At 48.8% G+C, this 18659-nt stretch overlaps 1 protein-coding gene across 1 annotated transcript in view; it reads left to right on the top strand.

The window, feature by feature from the left end:
• TACC2 (transforming acidic coiled-coil containing protein 2) overlaps positions 1 to 18659 on the top strand; it is a gene marked incomplete at its 5' end in the record, with an annotated part of 182220 nt that overhangs the window by 68093 nt on the left and 95468 nt on the right. Inside the window, one exon of the mRNA XM_082854641.1 lies at positions 11174 to 11299. Coding sequence (XP_082710767.1) covers positions 11174 to 11299 — 126 coding nt within the window. The remainder of the gene's footprint in view (positions 1 to 11173; positions 11300 to 18659) is intronic.

Genomic DNA, 18659 nt, shown 5'->3' with positions numbered 1-18659 from the left:
GTGTGCATATGCATGAGGATGTTTGGTTGTCCCAGGGACTGGAGCGGGCAATACCTAGTAAGGGCCAGGGATGCTATGCATGGGACAGTCCTGTCCAACCAGGAACCGCTTCACCCTAAATGCCAATAGCGCTCCCTGTAGAGGACACTGCAAGGGTTTGAGGAGTTGGGAGAGACCAGTTCTAATTGGGAAGATGAGAGATGGGGATCTATGGGCTCACTAGACCCCAGGCTTCAGGTTTGAATGAGGCTGGGAGAGACTGAGGGTGAGGTCAAGAGCCGTGTGTGTGTGTGTGTGTGTGTGTGTGTGTTCTCCTGGTACTCAGTTCCACAGCCAAAAGCAGATGGTTCTTGAATTAACTATGGTTTGAGTCGAGCAAGCCCTGACACCTTTTGCATAACCAGGAGAAGGTTTAGGAAGCTGGTGGTGGTGTCCCTGACTAGTCCTGGTGGGAGAAGCAAGTCTAAGGAGGAGAACTGGGTGCCCTGATCTCTCCCGCTGTGACCTGTGGCCACGGCGCGCGAAATCTGTCCTGAAGGCTGGGCTTTGTCTCCCTTGCCCTCGCTGAGGTCACAGTCCTTTGTTCACAACCTCAATAACCATTTCCACAGCCACTCACCGTGATGACAAAACAGGCCAAGGATTATGAAATCATTCCAGAGAAAGGAAGCCATGAAAAAGAAGAGCTGGGGAAACAAGTTTGTAGGGAATTGCCTCTAAAAATAGAGTAGAGGGCAGGCAGAATTCTCGGGGGACTACAGAGCCATGACCTGTGACGGGGCTTTCGTTTCAGATACATTGGGTATCAGCTGCGTCCCCCTCCCTTTCCTGTCTGGTCCACTCTGGTGTATGGTTTCAGTCTGTCATTTAGCAAATGTATTCAGGCTACCACTTAAAAGAAAGCAAAGTTCCCAAGACTGTTTTTCCATGGCTTAGAGAAAGGCGGTCTGGAGAGAGCTCCAAATTCAGAGACAGAGATTTTGTATTAGAATCCCTGCCGCACTCTTAACCAGCTCTGTGACCTTGAACAAGTCACTAACCGTGTCTGTGAATCATGATTTCCATCTCATTAACAGTGGGGGTAGTCACGGTGCCCGCCTGGCTCACAGAGCTGTAGGGGCAAGTGAAATCATGTGCATGAAAATACTTGGCAAACTGTGAAGTGCGGTGCAAATGGAAAGTCATGCTAATATTTTTCACTGTTATGATTAAAAAGGATTTAATTAGAGGAGGTAGATTTCCTAACACCTCCTGTAGCTTATTTTTGTTGTTATTATTTTTAATTGGAAACAAAGAGGTGTGCTAGTCGATGCAGAGCTCTCTTATTTGGAAGCTGGTTATCTAGGTTTCCTTTCTATCCATCTTCCCTTGCTTTGTCACCCTCCCTTTTAATTGCTTACTTATACTTTCCCCAGAAAACAAGTAAAAATGAAAGAATAGGAAATGCACGTCAGTTCCTCTTACAGAGAGCAAATCTGGTGAAAAACTGGAAAGAGAAAGCAGTCGCTTCACTGGCTCCTATGCAGGACTGGCTGTTTAGAGTCCTAATTCCTCTCGCTGCCTGGTTGCGTCCAGTGGGTCCTCTGAGGCCCAGAGCTCTCCGGGTGGGTGTTCTGTGTCATCGAGAGCTTACGGTTCCTGGCCAGCATCCTCCGGTTTAAGCTCCTGAGGGCACAGGGTTGGTTTCCTATCATGACGTTTCCCCAGTGCGGGCCCATTCCAAAGAGGCGATAAGAAGATGGGTCATGTCCACGTGAGGAGCATCTTTTCCCTCCTTCTTTTATGGTCAGGATGCCCCTCCCTCCAGCCCTCAGGCTTCCCCTGGCTGCCTGCTCTCCAGCGCCTGCTTCACAGGAAACAGTAGAAGGTCCAGTGTTCCCTTGCAAACCTTGACCGAGGCTCGCTCACCTTGTGAGTTACCTGGCCCAGGAACCTGTGTTCCACAGCTCCCTGCTTCCAGCTCCCAGGTTGTCTTGTGCTCAGCCAGGTGCTAGGGTCTCTCTCTTCCAGTGCCGACAAGACCCTGCCTCATTTCCCCGGCATCCTTGTGCCTAGTGTCGTACTGAGTAGGACACCTGTCCAGCGGTTCCTTCTTGGGTCAGTGACTGTCTGCTTTGGCTTCTCTCTGGAAACGGCGGGTACAAGGCTTTGTTCCATGCATGATGTCTAGACTTCTCGTTGCAGTCCGTGGGTAGGGAGAGCTTACAGAGGTAATTTTGCTACTTGTGTAGTTTTGGAATCAGGGAAAATCTGTGACTGTTATAAGAGATGGAGAACTCCAAGAGGTTTTTTTTAAAAAAGAACACTCAAATTTTGCCTCGTCTGTACTTAAGGCATTTGTTCAGGCCTCAGCTTGATTACGAGCTGAGTTGCCTGCTCTCAGTTCAGAGAAGTTAGAGAAGCTGGCTCTGGCCTGCATTAAGTGGCAGCTAGACAGCTCTGGTGGCAGCAGCAGTTAACATCTTTCTGCCCTTGCTACTTTCCTTGCATCCATACGTTCAACTAATATTTATCGGACACCTACTGTTTGTTGAGGACCCATTGTGAGATTGACGCTATGCTTGACATCTATGTTTTGCTCTTATTTCTTTTAATAATCTTTCCAAGTTATTCAATTTGTCCCCATTTTATAGGTTCAGAAACTGAGGCTCAAAGAGGTTAATGAACTTGCCTAGGACTACAAAAAGCTAGGAAATGGCAAAGCTGGCTTCAAGCTCACATCTGCCCGTCTCCGGAGCTGTGCTCTCTGTACTATACTCACTGCCCTGCGCACGCACCCAGTGGATGGCTCAGTTGGATTTCTGTGCCCAGGGTTCTGGTGAAGTCGAGGCACCTGTTGGCTACTTGCACGGGCTCTCGGGAGGGGTGGGCAGCCTTGGCCGAGGCCTTGGCCCCCAGGCGCTGGCCTGTTCATCAGGCACACCCCTTGGCTTTGTGCCCTCTGATCAGGGGAGCGACTACGTCATCACTTACCTGACCATGTAGCTTCTCCCAGCACCTGGATGGGTTTATTTCTTTGTCTTTTGAAAAGAACAGTGACTACTGTCTCCCTGCCTTGTCCTCCTAGAATAACTTCCTCCCCTTTGAGCTTTGCATAAACCCCAGTCCTTGAGTTCGTTAACCCTGAGAGGTACGGGGGCAGCAGTCCGATTTTAAGGAGTGCGTAAGTTGTGGATGAGAGGGGGGTTCCCCCTCTGCGCCCCCTCCCCGTCACCAGGTCTCCCAGGGAGCTGGTCACCCCCGCCTCCCATCTGTAAGTCCTAACCAGGAACCTGGCCCCTGGACAAGGTGCCAGGCCAGCTGGGGCTGGGCCACAGTGGACACGACCCAGAGCCTCCTCCAAGATGTCCTTTTCCAGCCATCCCAGGGGGCTGCGCCTCTAGAGCCTCGGGGTTTTCAGATCAGAAAGTCAGTGGCCTGGAAGGGACCCTGGAGACCCAACAGTCCAAACCCTCATTTTATGGAGGACGTGCCTGCAGCCTGGGTGGGGAAGGGTTTTGCCTGGCTACCCCGGGTTAGAGCCGTGCCAGCGCCCCCGTGGACTGCTCACATGCTTTCCGTGGGGAGGCAGACCCCGCTGGGCTGCTTTGCACGTCACTCTCTGCATTCTGCATGCTTGAGAGAGACGCCGCTTGAGACCAGGGTCCTGTTGGCGTGAGGTTTGCGGTCGGAGCAGCCGGATGGAGCTGAGCTCAGCGTGGCCGTGTGTGGTGACTTTCTCCATCCAGGGGCTCCATTTGCTCTTCCTGAAACGGGCTGTCACATTGCTCACAGTGACAAAGGCCCTGCACGGTGCCCGGCACACAGTAGGTGCTCCTAAACCTTGGTTCCCGTTGCTGTTGCCACCTGTACTCATCCTTGTTCTATGACCCCAGACGGCGTGCACACCTGAGGGAGCACACCTGGGCAGGGGCGGCGGGAGGAGGGGCACGGGTACTTTGAAGAAGCACGTTCAGTGTGTTCCGTTGGGGAAAACACCACACCCTGTTGTGTTTTGTGTCACTGACGCCATCACTTGTGAAGCACTTCCGTGTGCCGGGCCCTTTGCCAGTCGACATGACTGGTCTCAGCGAACCCTCCCCAGGCCCTTTCCAGACAGGGTGGCCCTTGCCCTCTCTGACAGATGGGGAAGCTGGGCTCTGAGGAAATCTTCCACAAGGTTACACAGCTCTTTATTGCAGGAGTGGTGTTGAGACCCTGGCCTCCTGTCACCGGCTCCATCCTGCCTCTCTGGGGAGAGTGCGGTGGGGATGCAGGTTCTGTCTCAGAACGCTGAGGGGGCACCTGGAAGGGATGCGCATATGTGCCCCACGTGCTCCCGTGCCTTGGCCCTGGCTTCTAACGTTTGCCAGCTGGGTCGTGCCCAGCTCCTAACCGGCCAACAGCTCCCAAGATGGAGATCTCAGAGTATGCCGTTTTGGTCATTTATGACAGGTTTTGCTTTTCTTAAAAAAAAAAAAAAGAGGACTGAGCCAGTGTGAGCAGCGCTGGGCTGTCTTTCAGCTGTGTTGGTGAGAGCTTCACCAGCACTTTCCCAAGTGTGGTGCCCAGCTCCCGGCGGCCTGGCCTGAGCCTGGGGGCTGCCTGGTCGTGGTGAGTTATCTGTTACTCATTCTGTTAGAAAAAAGTGCAAGCAGCACATCAAAACCGCAGACTCACCGGGGTTATTCCCTGGAATGATTACCTTTATTTAATTGGAACAACTGACTTCATTGAAAGTTAAGTATAAAGTAAATAATAGTACAGAGGGTCTAAGGTACTATACGTGAAACATGCAGTCATTAACGCGACTTTCCAACCAATCAGATGCTTAAAATCCAAATCATCTTTGATTGTTCCCCGTTTCGCTTTCCTCCGTCTTCACGATGTGTTGGGGGGACATCGTGAAGCTCGATGCACGACTGGCCCTGGCTCCAGCTGCTGGGATTCCGTCCCGCATCACCTGGCCCTGCTCCACGGCTCCGGCTCCGGCTCCCTCGTCTGCATTTCCTCTCCCCTGTCGTCATTCTCTACTCCGCATAAGGGCTGTCTCCCAGATATTCTGCTGCTCCCCTGCTCTTAAATCTCTGATGCTCCCCATGCCTTGGAAAACAGCCAGTTCTTGGCCTGACGTTCGAGGCCTTCTGCTAGCTGGCTTGGGACCGAGTGAATGGCCCACAGGCCACCGGCTGCCCCGGTGAATGGCCCACAGGCCCCTATTCAATGCTGCTCCCGTCTCGACCACACTCTGTCCTCCAGAACCCAGACCGAACTCTGCGGGTGCTGGGGAGAGGCTGCCTGCATGCCTTCACTCAGGAATGGTTTTGTTGTTTTCTTCCTGAAATGATTTCCAACTTACAGAAAAGTTGCGAGAGTCGTACAAAGACTTCCCTACTCCCTTTGCCCAAGTTCCTGAATTATCGCCATTTTACCTCAAGTGCTGTCATCCCCTCTTTATATGTGTACATATGGATGGAGATACAGATATATATCCATTATCATCGCTCTTTTTCTGAATCATTTGAGAGCAAACACGAAGGTGTCCCCATCCAGACAAACACTCCAGTGATCATTTCCCCCAAGCAAGGTCCCTCTCCAGCACAACGCGATACAGCCATCCAGTTGGGAAATCAATAGGATATGTCACGGCATCAGCCAGTCTTCAGAACCCATTCGAATTCATCCACACCGTCCCTTTTCCTACAGATCCAGGGTCCAGCCCAAAGGCACGTGTCACACCCTAAGTATGCCCGCAGACTCTCCTTCAGTCTGGAAGAACTCCTCCGTCTCTTGCTGTCTTTCATGACCTTTCAGAGTACAGCTCTTTCATTCTGGGAAGATCCCTCAACCCGTGTCACCTCATGACCAGACTCTGGCTGTCGTTTGGGGCAGGGATCCCATAGAAGTGACATAGGGTGAGGACCACCCACCGCCAGGGACGTAATCCCGGTCAGCACCTGGCCACGTCGGTGCCCACCGGGTTTCTCCACCTTTAAGTCACCATTTCCCCCTTTGTAATCTGTCAGTATCTGATGGGAAGGTACTCCAAGACCACACCACTGCCCTTCACTTCTTTAAACCTCCATCCACCTCCCTTAGTGTCCTTCGACGGCTCCTGCCGGAATTCACCACCACTCTGATGGTTTTTAAATGGCGGATTTTCAGTTTTCATCGCTTCTTCTGCATTTATTTACCAGTTGACATTGTACTGTAAAGAGGAACTTTCCCTCCCCCGCATTTATGTATTTGTTGGTGTTTTTATATCTATATGGACTTGTGGATTATTACTTTACTCAATGGATTTTAATCTATTACTATCTGTATTTTCTTTTTTTTGATGTCCAAATAGTCCCAGATGTGACCAGTGGCAGCCTCTTTAAGTAGTTCTGATGTCCTTTTGACGTGACCCCGTTCAGCAGACATGGCTGGGAAATAGGTGTGTGTAATGTGTACACACACACACCCCTCTCTATCTACAGCTAGTGTTTGTCTGATTGCAGCCCAGCCCTGAGAGCTCTTTCAAGCCTCGTCACCTCTGTATATTCTATGCAAGTCTTCCCTGACTGTGAGAACCTGCTCCCTTTATCCCTGATGAGTTTATTTTTCTGCTAATCTCCCGGTGGGTAACAGTTTCCTTAAGACACCAGTCTCCTCCTCTGTGCCAGTGTGGCCCCTGTCCCTTCTCCGGTACCCCTTCCTTCCTTGCCCTGTCCAAGGGAAGGGAAGCGAAGCCTAGTGGCTTTCCACCCAAACCATCAGGGAGAGAGGGAGGGAGAAGCATTTTTCACCGAGAAAGCCCTTTGCACATGTCTGTCTGTTGAAGCACTTGATTTGCTTCATCCCCTCACAGGCCCTTCCCAGATCACCCCGGCCTGAAAGGAGCCCATTTTTCTGCGGCAGCTTGTTTTGCTATTACCGCCCTTCACAGTTTTCCTTGAGTTAGACTTTCAACTTGCCTTGCTCTCCAGCAGCCTGTCCACCCTGAAGCGTGGGATCCCCATCTTTTTAAAACTACTTTATTGAGGTGTGATTGACATATAAAAAGCTGTACATATTTAATGTATACAATTCGATGAGTTTGGGGATAAGTATACGTCTGTGAAACCAGCACCACCGTCAAGGCCATAAACATATCCATCACCTCCCAAAGTTTCCTCCCACCCCATTACTATTACTGTTATTGTTATTATTAATTTGATCCTGATTTAATTTATCTTGGTGCTGGCCACAGAGCTCTTGCTGTGCACGGGTCTTATGTGTAGAACTGAAGGTGTTGGCTTTTTAGACTAGAATGTGAATATCTTCCTCTTTGAAGCAGAGCCCTCTCTGCCTCGGCCTCTGAAGGAAGGTGACTCATGGCCCTTTGGAGAAGCACTTGTTGATACAAGCTTCCCTCCCTGACATTCCAGTGGAAAATCAACCCTTTGCTGGCCTGACTAAATTTATAGTGGGTTGGCCCCAGCAGCTGGTGGAAGCAGCTGGTGGTTAAAATCTCTGACAGATTTTTTTTTTTCCTCTCTGAAAAATATTTCAGTCACCCTAGTCCCAGCACCACAGAATTTGGAAGCCATTTATAGCCTCTTACAGCTGGTCTGAGAAGAATTCCCCTGTGTCCCCAGAAGTCGGCTGTCCCCTATCCTTAGCCATCTGGAGCACGACCAGACCCCTGCGAAGTAAGACAGAAAGATCTTGAGGCTGATGGTACAGTGTGAATTTGACAGTTTTTTTCTTTTAACGATTTCACATAGTTCCATTTAATATATGTGTATACACACATATATGTATATGTAAAAATTATTAAAATTATGTCATATGGGAGGTTTATAAACCTCCCATATGACATAATATGGGAGGCTTATCCAGCCTATTAACTCTTGATTTACACGCTATTCTAACACCCGTAGTCTGTAGTACATTAGAAGCAGAGAACTGGAAGGCATAAAGTAAAAAAGAGTCAGGTGAGTTGGAAGCAGACGTACTGGCTCACAGCCTGCGAGGGAGAGACCAGACTGAGTTTGCAGAGTCCTTGAGATTGTGCCGTCCAGGGCCTTCCCTTTTAAAGACGGAAAAGTTGAGCTCAGAGGAGTCACCTGGCTGAGATCCCAAGGTGGGGCTGGTCTAGAATCCAGCCCTCTTGACTTCGTGTACAATTGTTGTTTTAGTGCCGTAGCATACCTCCTCACTTATATCATAGTCACTCAAGATGCTGATCATGTGTCATTGACAAAGTGTTTAGTTATGTTCAGGATTCTCTGTTCAAAAAAAATCAAGGAAGTGTCTAATATGCTTTGAAAATTAATTCCATCCCAAAGAGTTAAAATTAAAATGCCATCCTGTAGAATATGCGAGCAGATACTGGTTATCTAAAAAATTCTCCACCAGGACCTTATTTTCCCCACGGGTGCCTGTTGAGTGAGACATGGCTGGGTTTCTGTCCTGAGATGGGGCTGACAAGCCTGGGTCCTCCCTGGGGGAACGTGTGAGTGTAAAAGTGGGGGAAAGACGGCGTTGCTCTGCGTGTCCCGTCTCTTGAAACTTTCCCTGAACTATGAATTGAAGTTGCTCCTTGGCGCTCAGAATTTTCCTTAAAAATGCTTTCTTATTTCTTTTGCTTATAAAAGCAGTATGTGTTCAGAATAGAACTAGAAAATAGAGATAAATTCAACGAAGAAGAAAAAAACACTCATAACTTTACTACTGGAAGAATTACCATTGATACCTTGGCGTTCATTCACTCTGTTGCTCGCTTCCTATGTGGGTGTTTACACATACATGCATGTGTACACATATACACACACATGCGTATATATCGATACACACATGCACATAAAGTCTGGATCATGTTGCCGATAGTTTTTTAACCTAGTTTCAGTTAATAACGGATCCTTTACCTCTGGATACATGGAGAGCTACTTTCTTTTTTTTACTTTTTAATTATTTATGTTTTTTACCTTCTTTTTTTAAAATGGTTGCAAATGAGTCCATTCTGTGGACATACTTTAACTTGATTAACTGTCCCCTAGTGTTGGACATTTTGGTTGTTTCCATTTTTTTTTTGCTATTGTGGTCACAGCTATGGTCAGCATCTTTGCTCACACCCTTAATCATCTCCTTAGAATAAATTCTTGGAAGTAGAATGGCTGTGTCAAAGAAAACAAAGTCTTTTACGGCTTTCGATCTGTGTTGCCAGAACTCCTGGGCCACATTTTTCCGCTCAGGTTTTATGACTTTAGAAAGTCGATATTGCCTGTGGTTTAGGATTCTCCAAATCGTGATCCAGCAGAGACACCCGGAGTCCCTGCCGGCCCCCTCCTCCAGGCTCGCGCCTTGCTTCACTTCACGCTGTGCCCATTTCTCTCTGGCTCCTTGGGTGTGGTCGTTACAGGGCTCCAGGGTCACGTTCTGGGGGATTTGGGTTAGTGGGTGGGAACCATGGAGGAAAAAGGAAGGATCACAAGACCCATGGGAATAAATAGAAAGGTGTGGGCACAACTGTGTGCTAGTCCGGTCATGTTTAGAACACAGTTTTGGGAAGTTCGCCCTGGGCCTCCCTGCCTGTCTTTCGTCTCGATGCCCAGGGCAGTACTTTGTGGCTGAGTATTTGATAGAGGCTTTGGGCTGATTCTTCAGCTTAGGATCAAGTCCCAGTCCCTCGACCTGGCCTTGTGATCTGGTTCCTGTCCACCTGTCCCCTTCCTGGTTGTTTTGATCTGCGTTCCAGCTACAGTGGCCTTTCTGCATTCCTCCAGAATGCCAGTCTCCTTCCTGATCTGGGGCTTTCAGATGTGTGGTTCCCTGTGCTGGGGGCACTCTTCCTTGCCTTACTCTTCAACCTTTGGGACATAGCCTAGTGGGGTGGTTAAGAACATGGCTTCTGGGGTCTGGCTTGGGTTTGTATCCTCTTACCGGCTGTGCAACCTTGGACAAATTCCCCAACTTCTTTGTGCCTTAGTTTACTCATCTGTAAAATGGGAATAATGATAGCACCGACCTCACAGGGCTGTTGTGAGGATCACCATATGGTGATATCTGTAAGTGCTGAGATCCTGGCACACAGCAAGTGTCAGCACATATTCGCTATCACTGAGCTGGTGACTGGCCTCAGCTTACAATTATACGAAGACATTTTTCCTGACCCCCACTCCCTCTGGGACCTCCTAGTTTATGCTTTCTTAGCCATCTGTACCTTTCCTTCTTAGCAGTTACAACAGTTATTACTGGATAAATAAGCATTTTTTAAAAAATGTTTGACTGTTTCCTGAGACTGTAAGCTCCATGAGGGCAGGGACCACCTCTTTCCTGCTCACCACATAGAGTTGTTGTTCAATCAATATCTGCTCAAGGAATGAAGATAACTGTCTCATTACTGACTGCCCCAGAGCTGAGTTCATCAGAAGGAAGAACTCTTGACTCTCCCCGATAAACTGAGACATAACTGATCATGAAAGGGGTTTCCCAGCAGAGTAAGCAGATGTGTGTGACCAGAGACAGTGTCTGGTGACCTGTGTCCCTCCAAACTTTCAAATCCAGCCTGCTCTTGGAGGTTGTCAAATGCTGACTTTCCCAGTGGATGAAGGACCAGTGTAGTTTTTAATTTCTATCTCACTGTAGATCAAAACTTCTGAAAATATAGTTAAGTGAATTACCAGAGAATGAAACAAAACTCAAGGCCAGGGTTTCTCGACCTTGGCACTACTGACATTTGGGGCCAGATAATTCTTTGTTGTGAGTCTGTCCTGTGCACTGTAGGATGTTTAGCACCATCCCTGGCCTCTACCTACTAGATGCCAGTAGCACCCGCCCCCTCCAGCTGTGACAACCAAAAATGTCTTTAGATATTGCCAAATGTCCCCCGGGGGCAAAAATCACCCCTGCTTGAGAACCACCCATCAAGACCTACAAAACACAAGCCGTGACTTACATTATTAGCGTCAACAGACAAAATGACTCTATCGTGTTGCTCTAAAGGTTTGTAAACCCTAACCCCAGGTGTCTGTGCTGTCTCATCGTGGAGCAGTAAACAGCCCCTCCTGGACCAGCCCCCTCCGTGGGCTACACCTGGAGCAACACCGGCCCCTTCCTCTATGAAAAGGGAAACTGAGGCCCTGCTTAGGGCCCAGATAAAATGTGCTGTTGAAACATATTTAAGACATTCAGGAACATTTCTGAGCCTTGGATTTTTTCCTTCCCTCAGTTCACCTGTAGTGGATGATGTCATCGAACCAGCTGCCCTTGAAGACCTGGAAAACCCTCTCTTAGCTGCCTTCTCCCCCCACGGTGATGTCAGCGGCTGGGTGTCCCCGGATTTGACAGCCCAGAGGTATGGTGGCGGTGGTGCCCACGGCGGATGGCGGGACCCCCCGGGCCCGGCCCCTGAGGCTGCTTCCTGTCCTCCGTCCCATCTTCTGTCCCGCAGTTCCCCCCCAGACCCAACACACACACAGGTGTACTCACTCTCCTGCACGGGGCTGGGCCTCTTCTTAGGGCCGCAGGAATTACCTGAGGGGGCACCAGAAAGACACCCCCCGCCCCTCTGCTCTATTTAAAATAGCAGTCCTCCAGGAGCGATATTGTGCTCTTTATACGTTTCCAGGGAATGACTTAGCCGCCTCTGGCTTCCCGGGACACGCGCTGGGTCAGCCACTTGTTTTCTCTGTCCTTGGGGAAGGGAAGAGGCATCAGCACACGGGGAAGGGGACCAGGTGCCGCGCCTTGCTCCGCAGACCGGCCTGGATGGTGGGGGAGGGGCTTTATCCTGCCTCATGTTCTGCCCGTGCGCCCTCCCCCTGCCCTGCGTGCCCCGAACCCCGCACACCCATCGCTGCTCTCCATGTGCGGCGTGTACATCGGGCTTCGCCCCGGACTCAGAGGGTGCGGATTTGACCCGTGGTTTATTTAAACCAGGCTTGCTCACAGCCAGCCTCGGGACTCGGCTCACACGCCTGTGCGCACGCGCACACACACACACGCACACACACGCAAGCTCTCTCTCTGCACACGTCTATATATGTCTCTATATTTATATAACATACACACACACACACAAGCTCTCTCTCTACACACGTCTATATGTGTCTCTCTATATAACATATACACACACACATATACACAGTCTCTTTCTCTACACACGTTTATATGTGTCTCTCTATATTTATATAACATATGTACACACACACACAAGCTCTCTGCACACGTCTACATATGTCTGTCTCCATATTTATATAACATACACACACACACACAAGCTCTCTCTCTCTACACGTCTATATGTCTCTCTATATTTATATAACATATATACACACACAATTTCTCTCTCTACATACATCTATATGTGTCTCTCTGTATATTTATATAACGTATATATATACACACACACAATCTCGCTACACATGTCTATATATGTCTCTATATTTATATAACATATATATACACACACACGCAATCTCTCTCTCTACACACGTCTATATGTCTCTGTATTTATTTAACGTGTACATACACACACACACATACACAGTCTCTCTACCCACGTCTGTATATGTGTATATTTATATAACATACACACACACACACACAGTCTCTTTCTCTACACACGTCTGTATGTGTCTCTCTCTATATATAACATATGTACATACACACACACACAATCTCTCTCTCTATACACATCTATATATGTCTATATTTATATAACATACACACACACAGTCTCTTTCTCTACACATCTATATGAGTCTCTCTATATTTATATAACATACACACACACACAGTCTCTTTCTCTACACACGTCTATATGTGTCTCTCTATATTTATATAACATGTACATACACACACACACACAATCTCTCTCTCTACACACATCTATAATGTCTCTATATAACATACACACACACACAGTCTCTTTCTCTACACGTGTCTATATGAGTCTCTCTATATTTATATAACACACACACGCAAGCTCTCTCTCTACACATGTCTATATGCGTCTCTATTTATATAACATACACACACACACACGCACAGTCTCTTTCTCTACACACGTCTATATTTGTCTCTCTATATTTATATAACACACACACAGTCTCTTTCTCTACACGTCTGTATGAGTCTCTCTATATTTATATAACATACACACACACAGTCTCTTTCTCTACACACGTCTATGTGTCTCTCTCTCTATTTATATAACACACACACACACACATTTTAATTGTATTTGTATTAGTGAAACAGCTGCTTTTTGCCGGATGGTGCATGGCACTGGGGAACCATAGTGAACGGGACAGACACTGGGTCCCTTCTCCCCAGGCTGAGACAGGAGCCTCCCTCTGAACTCCTGCAGCCGCCCCTCTCCCCCTGTGTCACTGCCCTTCACAGATCCCTACGAATTACCTGTCTCGAATGCCCTCGCAGGGAGGAACTGAATCTGCTGCGACCTCTGGAATCACAGGACCCAGCCTGACCCGGGCTGGTCCTTGGGGAAGGGCAGTACACTTGAACGGGGTTAGAGGGAAGACGGGGGTGAGTCTCCTTGTTTGCCTGCTTGGGGGCCAGTGTGCGCTAACCACCCCTGAAGTCGGCCCTCTTGGGGGACAGGCGATCCATTCCTGCCCCGTCCCCGCTGTCCTGCTGGGACAGCGTCGAGAGGCCTCTTCATAAACTGGGAGGAGGTTTGCCTGGTGGAGGAGAAGTGTGAGGGCAGGGCTGACACAGCAGGAAGCTCCAGGCCAGAAACAGATGCTCTAAGGCAGCTGCACGTTGACGTCGAATTCCGAGTGTTTCTGTTACAGGTGGGAGTCAACCATAGTTCTTACGTATGAGTTTAACTTCTTAAAAGAGGCATCCTAGCTGGGCAACAAGGCCCTCAGCACACAAGGAGCGTGCAGAAGCTTCCAGGGTGAAGTCGGGCATCCCTTTCCGTCCTTGTGCTCGGCCTCCTCCCCTCCCCCATGGCCCTTCCCTGACCCCCACCGTTGTAGCAAGGCCAAGGGACCTCCAGCTGCAGCCAGAGAGGCTCAGCCTCCCTTAGGGAAAGGAGTGGGGCTGAGATCATCCTCATCCAGTGCTCGAGGGACGCCAAGGGGCCGTGGGAGCAGAGGATACAGGAGGACGTGGCTGGGTGACTCAGGAGAACTAATGTCCACCGGGGGGTGTTACTGACGCTTCTGAAGTTAGCGCCTCAACCCGAGACTGTGTATTTTGAATGACCTGTCCCAGGCCCCACAGTAGTCCCGTGATGCCTGCTCTTTAAGCTCCCACTAGGGCACTTCCTGTGCTCCAGGCACCATGCGGGGTGTATCTCCGTAAATCCTCACAACAGCCGCAGCAGGTAGGGGGTTCTGTTATGACTGCTGTGTTACAGGTGAGCAGACAGAGGCTCAGAGACACGTGGCTAGTGAGTGGCAGAGCTGGGGTTTGAAGCAGGTCCAGCTTGGCTACCGAACCTGGTTCTGAGCTTCTCCACTGGCTGCAGAGAGCCGGGTTCCCCCTTCCCCCCACGCCACGGGGTCCCGCCTACATCACTGGCCTCTCAAGTCCGAGAAAGACATGAGTAAAGAAGTTGTGTCACCTGTGACCATGACCAAGAGTGATCACAGGATGCAGGAAGGGACCGGTGGCTGAGTACTGAGTTCATCAGTGCTGAGAGCTTGGCCAGCTCTCTGGCTTTATTTTTCCAGTGGAAAGACTCAGTAGATCTCAGTGCCGACTGAGCAATTTTGGTGCCTTGCCAGTGTGATTGGACCTTTGTCCGGAGTTGTATTGTCCTATTTTTACTGGAAATTGGTGGGAAGGAGGTAGTTCTGGTAGGAGCAGAGATTGGTCTGGCTTTGGTTACCAACTCTGTCTACAAAATACGCTCGATCCGAGTTATTTGCAGATTCCGTGTTTGTGAGTTTGCTTCCTCGCTGAGATTTATTTGTAACCCCAAGATTGATACTCATGGCTCTTTCATGGTCATTTGTGAACACATGCAGAGCAGCAAAAAATTTCAGTCACCTGACGAGCGTGCTCCCAGCAGAAGTGGAGCAAGGCGACCTCTGGCTTCTTGGCACAGCTCTCGTATTATGAAAAGTGTCCTTTCACAGTATAGTTAGTGCCGTGCTTTTTGTGATTTTGTTGATGATTTTGCTGTTTAAAATAGCCCCCAAGCACAGTGCTGTCCAGTGTTTCAAAGTGCAAGAAGGCTGTGATGTACCTGATGTAGAAAATACTTGTTAGATAAGCTTCGTTTGGGTGTGAGTTATAGTGCTGTCTACTGTAAATTCGGTGTTAAGGAATCAATTATATATTAAATAAGATGTTTTTAAATAGAAACTCACATAAAGCAAGATTATGTTTTGATCGGTTGACAAAATTATTGGGACCAGTGGCTTGCAGGAACCTAACCCTAGATTTCCTCTAGGAGCAGTGGTTTAGTGTCTGCTAATTCAGTGTCCAGGCTGACTTTATAGAACATAGTTACTGTGAATAAAGAGAATCAACTGTACTTAACCTTGCTGCTCTGTGGGAGTGACTAAGAAGGGCATTCTGGGTGTGTGCTGGTGGCTTTTTAGACCTCAGAAATGACCCTGCCTCCCCACCCCATCTGTCTTAGTCTGTTCCTGCTGCTATAACAAAATACCACAGGCTGGGTGGCTTATACACAGCAGAAATTATTGCTCACAGCTCTGGAGGCTGGAAATCCATGATCAGGGTGCCAGCATGGTTGAGTGAAGGCCCTCTTCCTGGTTGCACACCTCTTCTTGTGCTCTTACGTAATGGAAAGGTCTGGGGAGCTCTGCAGGGTCTCTTTTATAAAGTCAGTAGTCCCATCATGAGGGCTCCAGCCGCATGATCTAATCACCTGCTAAAGGCCCCACCTCCTAATACCATCGCCTTGGGCACTGGGACTTCCACATAGGAATTTGGGGGGACACAAACATTCAGATCATAGCATCACCCAAGGATCCCCCCCTCCACTTCCTGTTCAGAGCAGGGACAGGAGAGGCAGGGGGAGAGGTGAGGAGAGACGGGGAAGGAACAAACCTGGGCAGAGGGCAGCCTGCAACATCCTCTAGAGGTTTGCTGCCCCGCAGAAGCAGGGTTGGTACCTTACATTTAAAAATTAATTTAAATTAAAATAAAAATATGTTAAAAAATTATTAAAACAAGAAACGTGGGGCTGGAGCATTTTCTTTAAGCCACCAGAGAGAAAGCAGAGCAGGCCTCTCTCCCTCCTTTCTGCCGCTACTAATTCCTTGGTACTGATCCTTCCCTTTCAACTCTTCTTTCTGAACAAGAACAAAGAGAGAAGCTACCCCCGTCCCTGCAGCAATTCTCAAATAAAATGAAAGGGATTTTGACGCTCCCCTTCTGTCCAGTTAAAGCCACTGGACGACATCAAACTTGCTCCCTCTTCGGGAAACAGCCCCTGAACCCCCTGTAAATGGTTGAGCTTCCCTTTGGCTTTTGACATCCCCAGATGGCACAGAAAGCCGAGCCCAGACCCTCCAGAACATTCTACAAATGACTAGATTGCCCGTGGCCACTTGTACTCCCATCTGTTCAATATTTTCTATTTTTTTTTATAAAGCAGCAGAATTGTTTTTCAATTGGAACCTTCCAGCTCTACTACCATTTGTTAAACAGAGTAAAATGGGGCACCCTGGTTACATCTGGGAACCTTCGGTGCTTTTCCCGTAGTCAGGAATCCAGGGTGAGGGGTCTCTTTAGACCTTGAGGTCTCCCGTGGACACAGCTGGAAAACTACTCACCTGACTCATGTCCATGGGGTGCAAACGTTAGCATGCCTCAAAATAACCCACTTCCAGCCCAGATTGCTGCCCCATGCCCAGAGTGTCTGATTCAGGAGGTCTGAGGAGGCACCCAGGGTTTTGCCTTTTTAACAAGTTCCCAGATGCCGCTGCTACTGCTGGTCTGGAGTCCACAATCGGAGAACCACTGGGTAAAGCAACGTGTCCAGATGCTCTTCTCCTCACCTGTCTGGCTGTTAATGGCTCCTCAGGGTAGGAAACGCCTGACCCAGCAGCTGGCGGCTGAACTTTCTGACCAAAGCGCCAGGAGTAGGGGATGGCCCCTGCTCAGCGCGACCATCTCACTAGAGTTTCCAAATTCAGAATTTTCCAGAGTTGAAAGCACAGGGAATTCATACTGACTTACAGCTTCTGTTTTTCCTCTTGCTCCAAATCCTGTGGTTTCTATTGGTTTCATCTGTTTGCACAATAAGTTTTTTTTGTCTTTCTGCTATGGGTGTGCGTGGGTGGGTTCAACTGCTTCAGAAAGGTTAGCTGAACCTTTATTTAAGCAAGCGCCTTGTTAAAAACCGAGGGATAAAGTGGGGGCGCTGTTGTTTTAACTTAGAAAAGGGATCACCTGAAAGTCGTCTCTGAATAACCGAATTCCTTTGTACCATTTGAAAGGCACATGTTGAATGAAGGTACGTGCTCATGAGATAGAGTTACATAACCAGTACCTGGCAGGCTGAGCCAGTTGGGATGCACCTATATATCTGTTCAGAACCTTTGCGTTTCCAGCGTCCAGCTGGCTACTGTTAGGTTGAAGCACAGGAGTCGCCACATTGGCGATTGACAAAATATTGACAGCTTCGTAGGGTTCAAACTAGCACAGGATTTTGTTCGTGGCTTGGTTTTTCATGGTTCTGGAGTTGCTTTATGTAGGTTATACCTTTATGTAGGTTGTACCTTATAGTAGGTAGGTTTGACTTTCTGAATAAATAGTTAAATCTTGGATATCTGAGATCAGTTTCCTTTTGTCCTCGGTATCCTCAGCTCTGCATTCTCTGTTACCAAGGACCGTCAAGGCACGCAAGGAATCTTGCACCTGGGAAGAGGATGCAAGGAACTGGGAGAGACAGTGGTGGGAATCAATGTGCTGGATGACCCAACCCAGATCAAAGCCTCGTGTAGTTTTGGGATGGTATTTATGACTTTTCCTTTAGTTAATATTTTCCTTTCTGATTAAGTTTTGCTTCTGCCAAGCTTAAAAGTCATCTCTGTCCTCTGAGCACAGACTCGCTCTGTGAAAAGGGTATGAGTGTGCTGGGAAGGAACCGACAAGCCTGTTCAGGGTTAACTGTGCAGAGCCAGCCTACGGCCAGACATCTGAAGGTCGATGGCATTTATACTCTCATGGGGGCTGCTCTTCACAGGCTGGAATATCTCCGTCGCGACTAGAGATCACTTGATGTGCCTGTCTTGAGTTGCCAGCCAGTTTGCCAGCCTCTCTGGGCGCTTTCTGATTCGGGCTTTGTTGCTTCTCAGCGGCTGCATCTCGGAGGAGGGTGATGCAGGATCTCCCATCTCGGAGACTCCTCTTATCAAACCCCAGGCCTCGGTGGGACTGATTGTCGGTGCTCCTGTCGACCGAACGTAGCTCTCCAAACCAGCAATTTCAAAGCGCTTTTCTTTCTCTGGCTTGCGTCTCACTTTCAGCCTGAGCTGAGTCTTTGGCCTTAGCTCTTGCCCTATTACGTGATCGTGCTCACTTGGGGATTCAGGAAGAAAAAAAATCAAGGGGGCCTGCGAGGAAGGGCTATTGTGTTAATACCTTCCAGATGGTGATGTGAAATAGGAGATAAGATGCTCTCGCCCATCTGGCCCGACAGGACGTGATATGCTCGGCTTGTATCTTGGGGGCCGTTATCACACTCCCGTGACAGCCAGGGT

The sequence above is a fragment of the Leucopleurus acutus genome (assembly GCF_964270905.1).
Source record: "Leucopleurus acutus genome assembly, chromosome: 14".
Taxonomy (NCBI): Eukaryota; Metazoa; Chordata; class Mammalia; order Artiodactyla; family Delphinidae; genus Leucopleurus; species Leucopleurus acutus.
The sequence above is the reverse complement of the archived record's forward strand: the minus strand, read 5'-3'. Positions and strand labels throughout refer to the sequence as shown.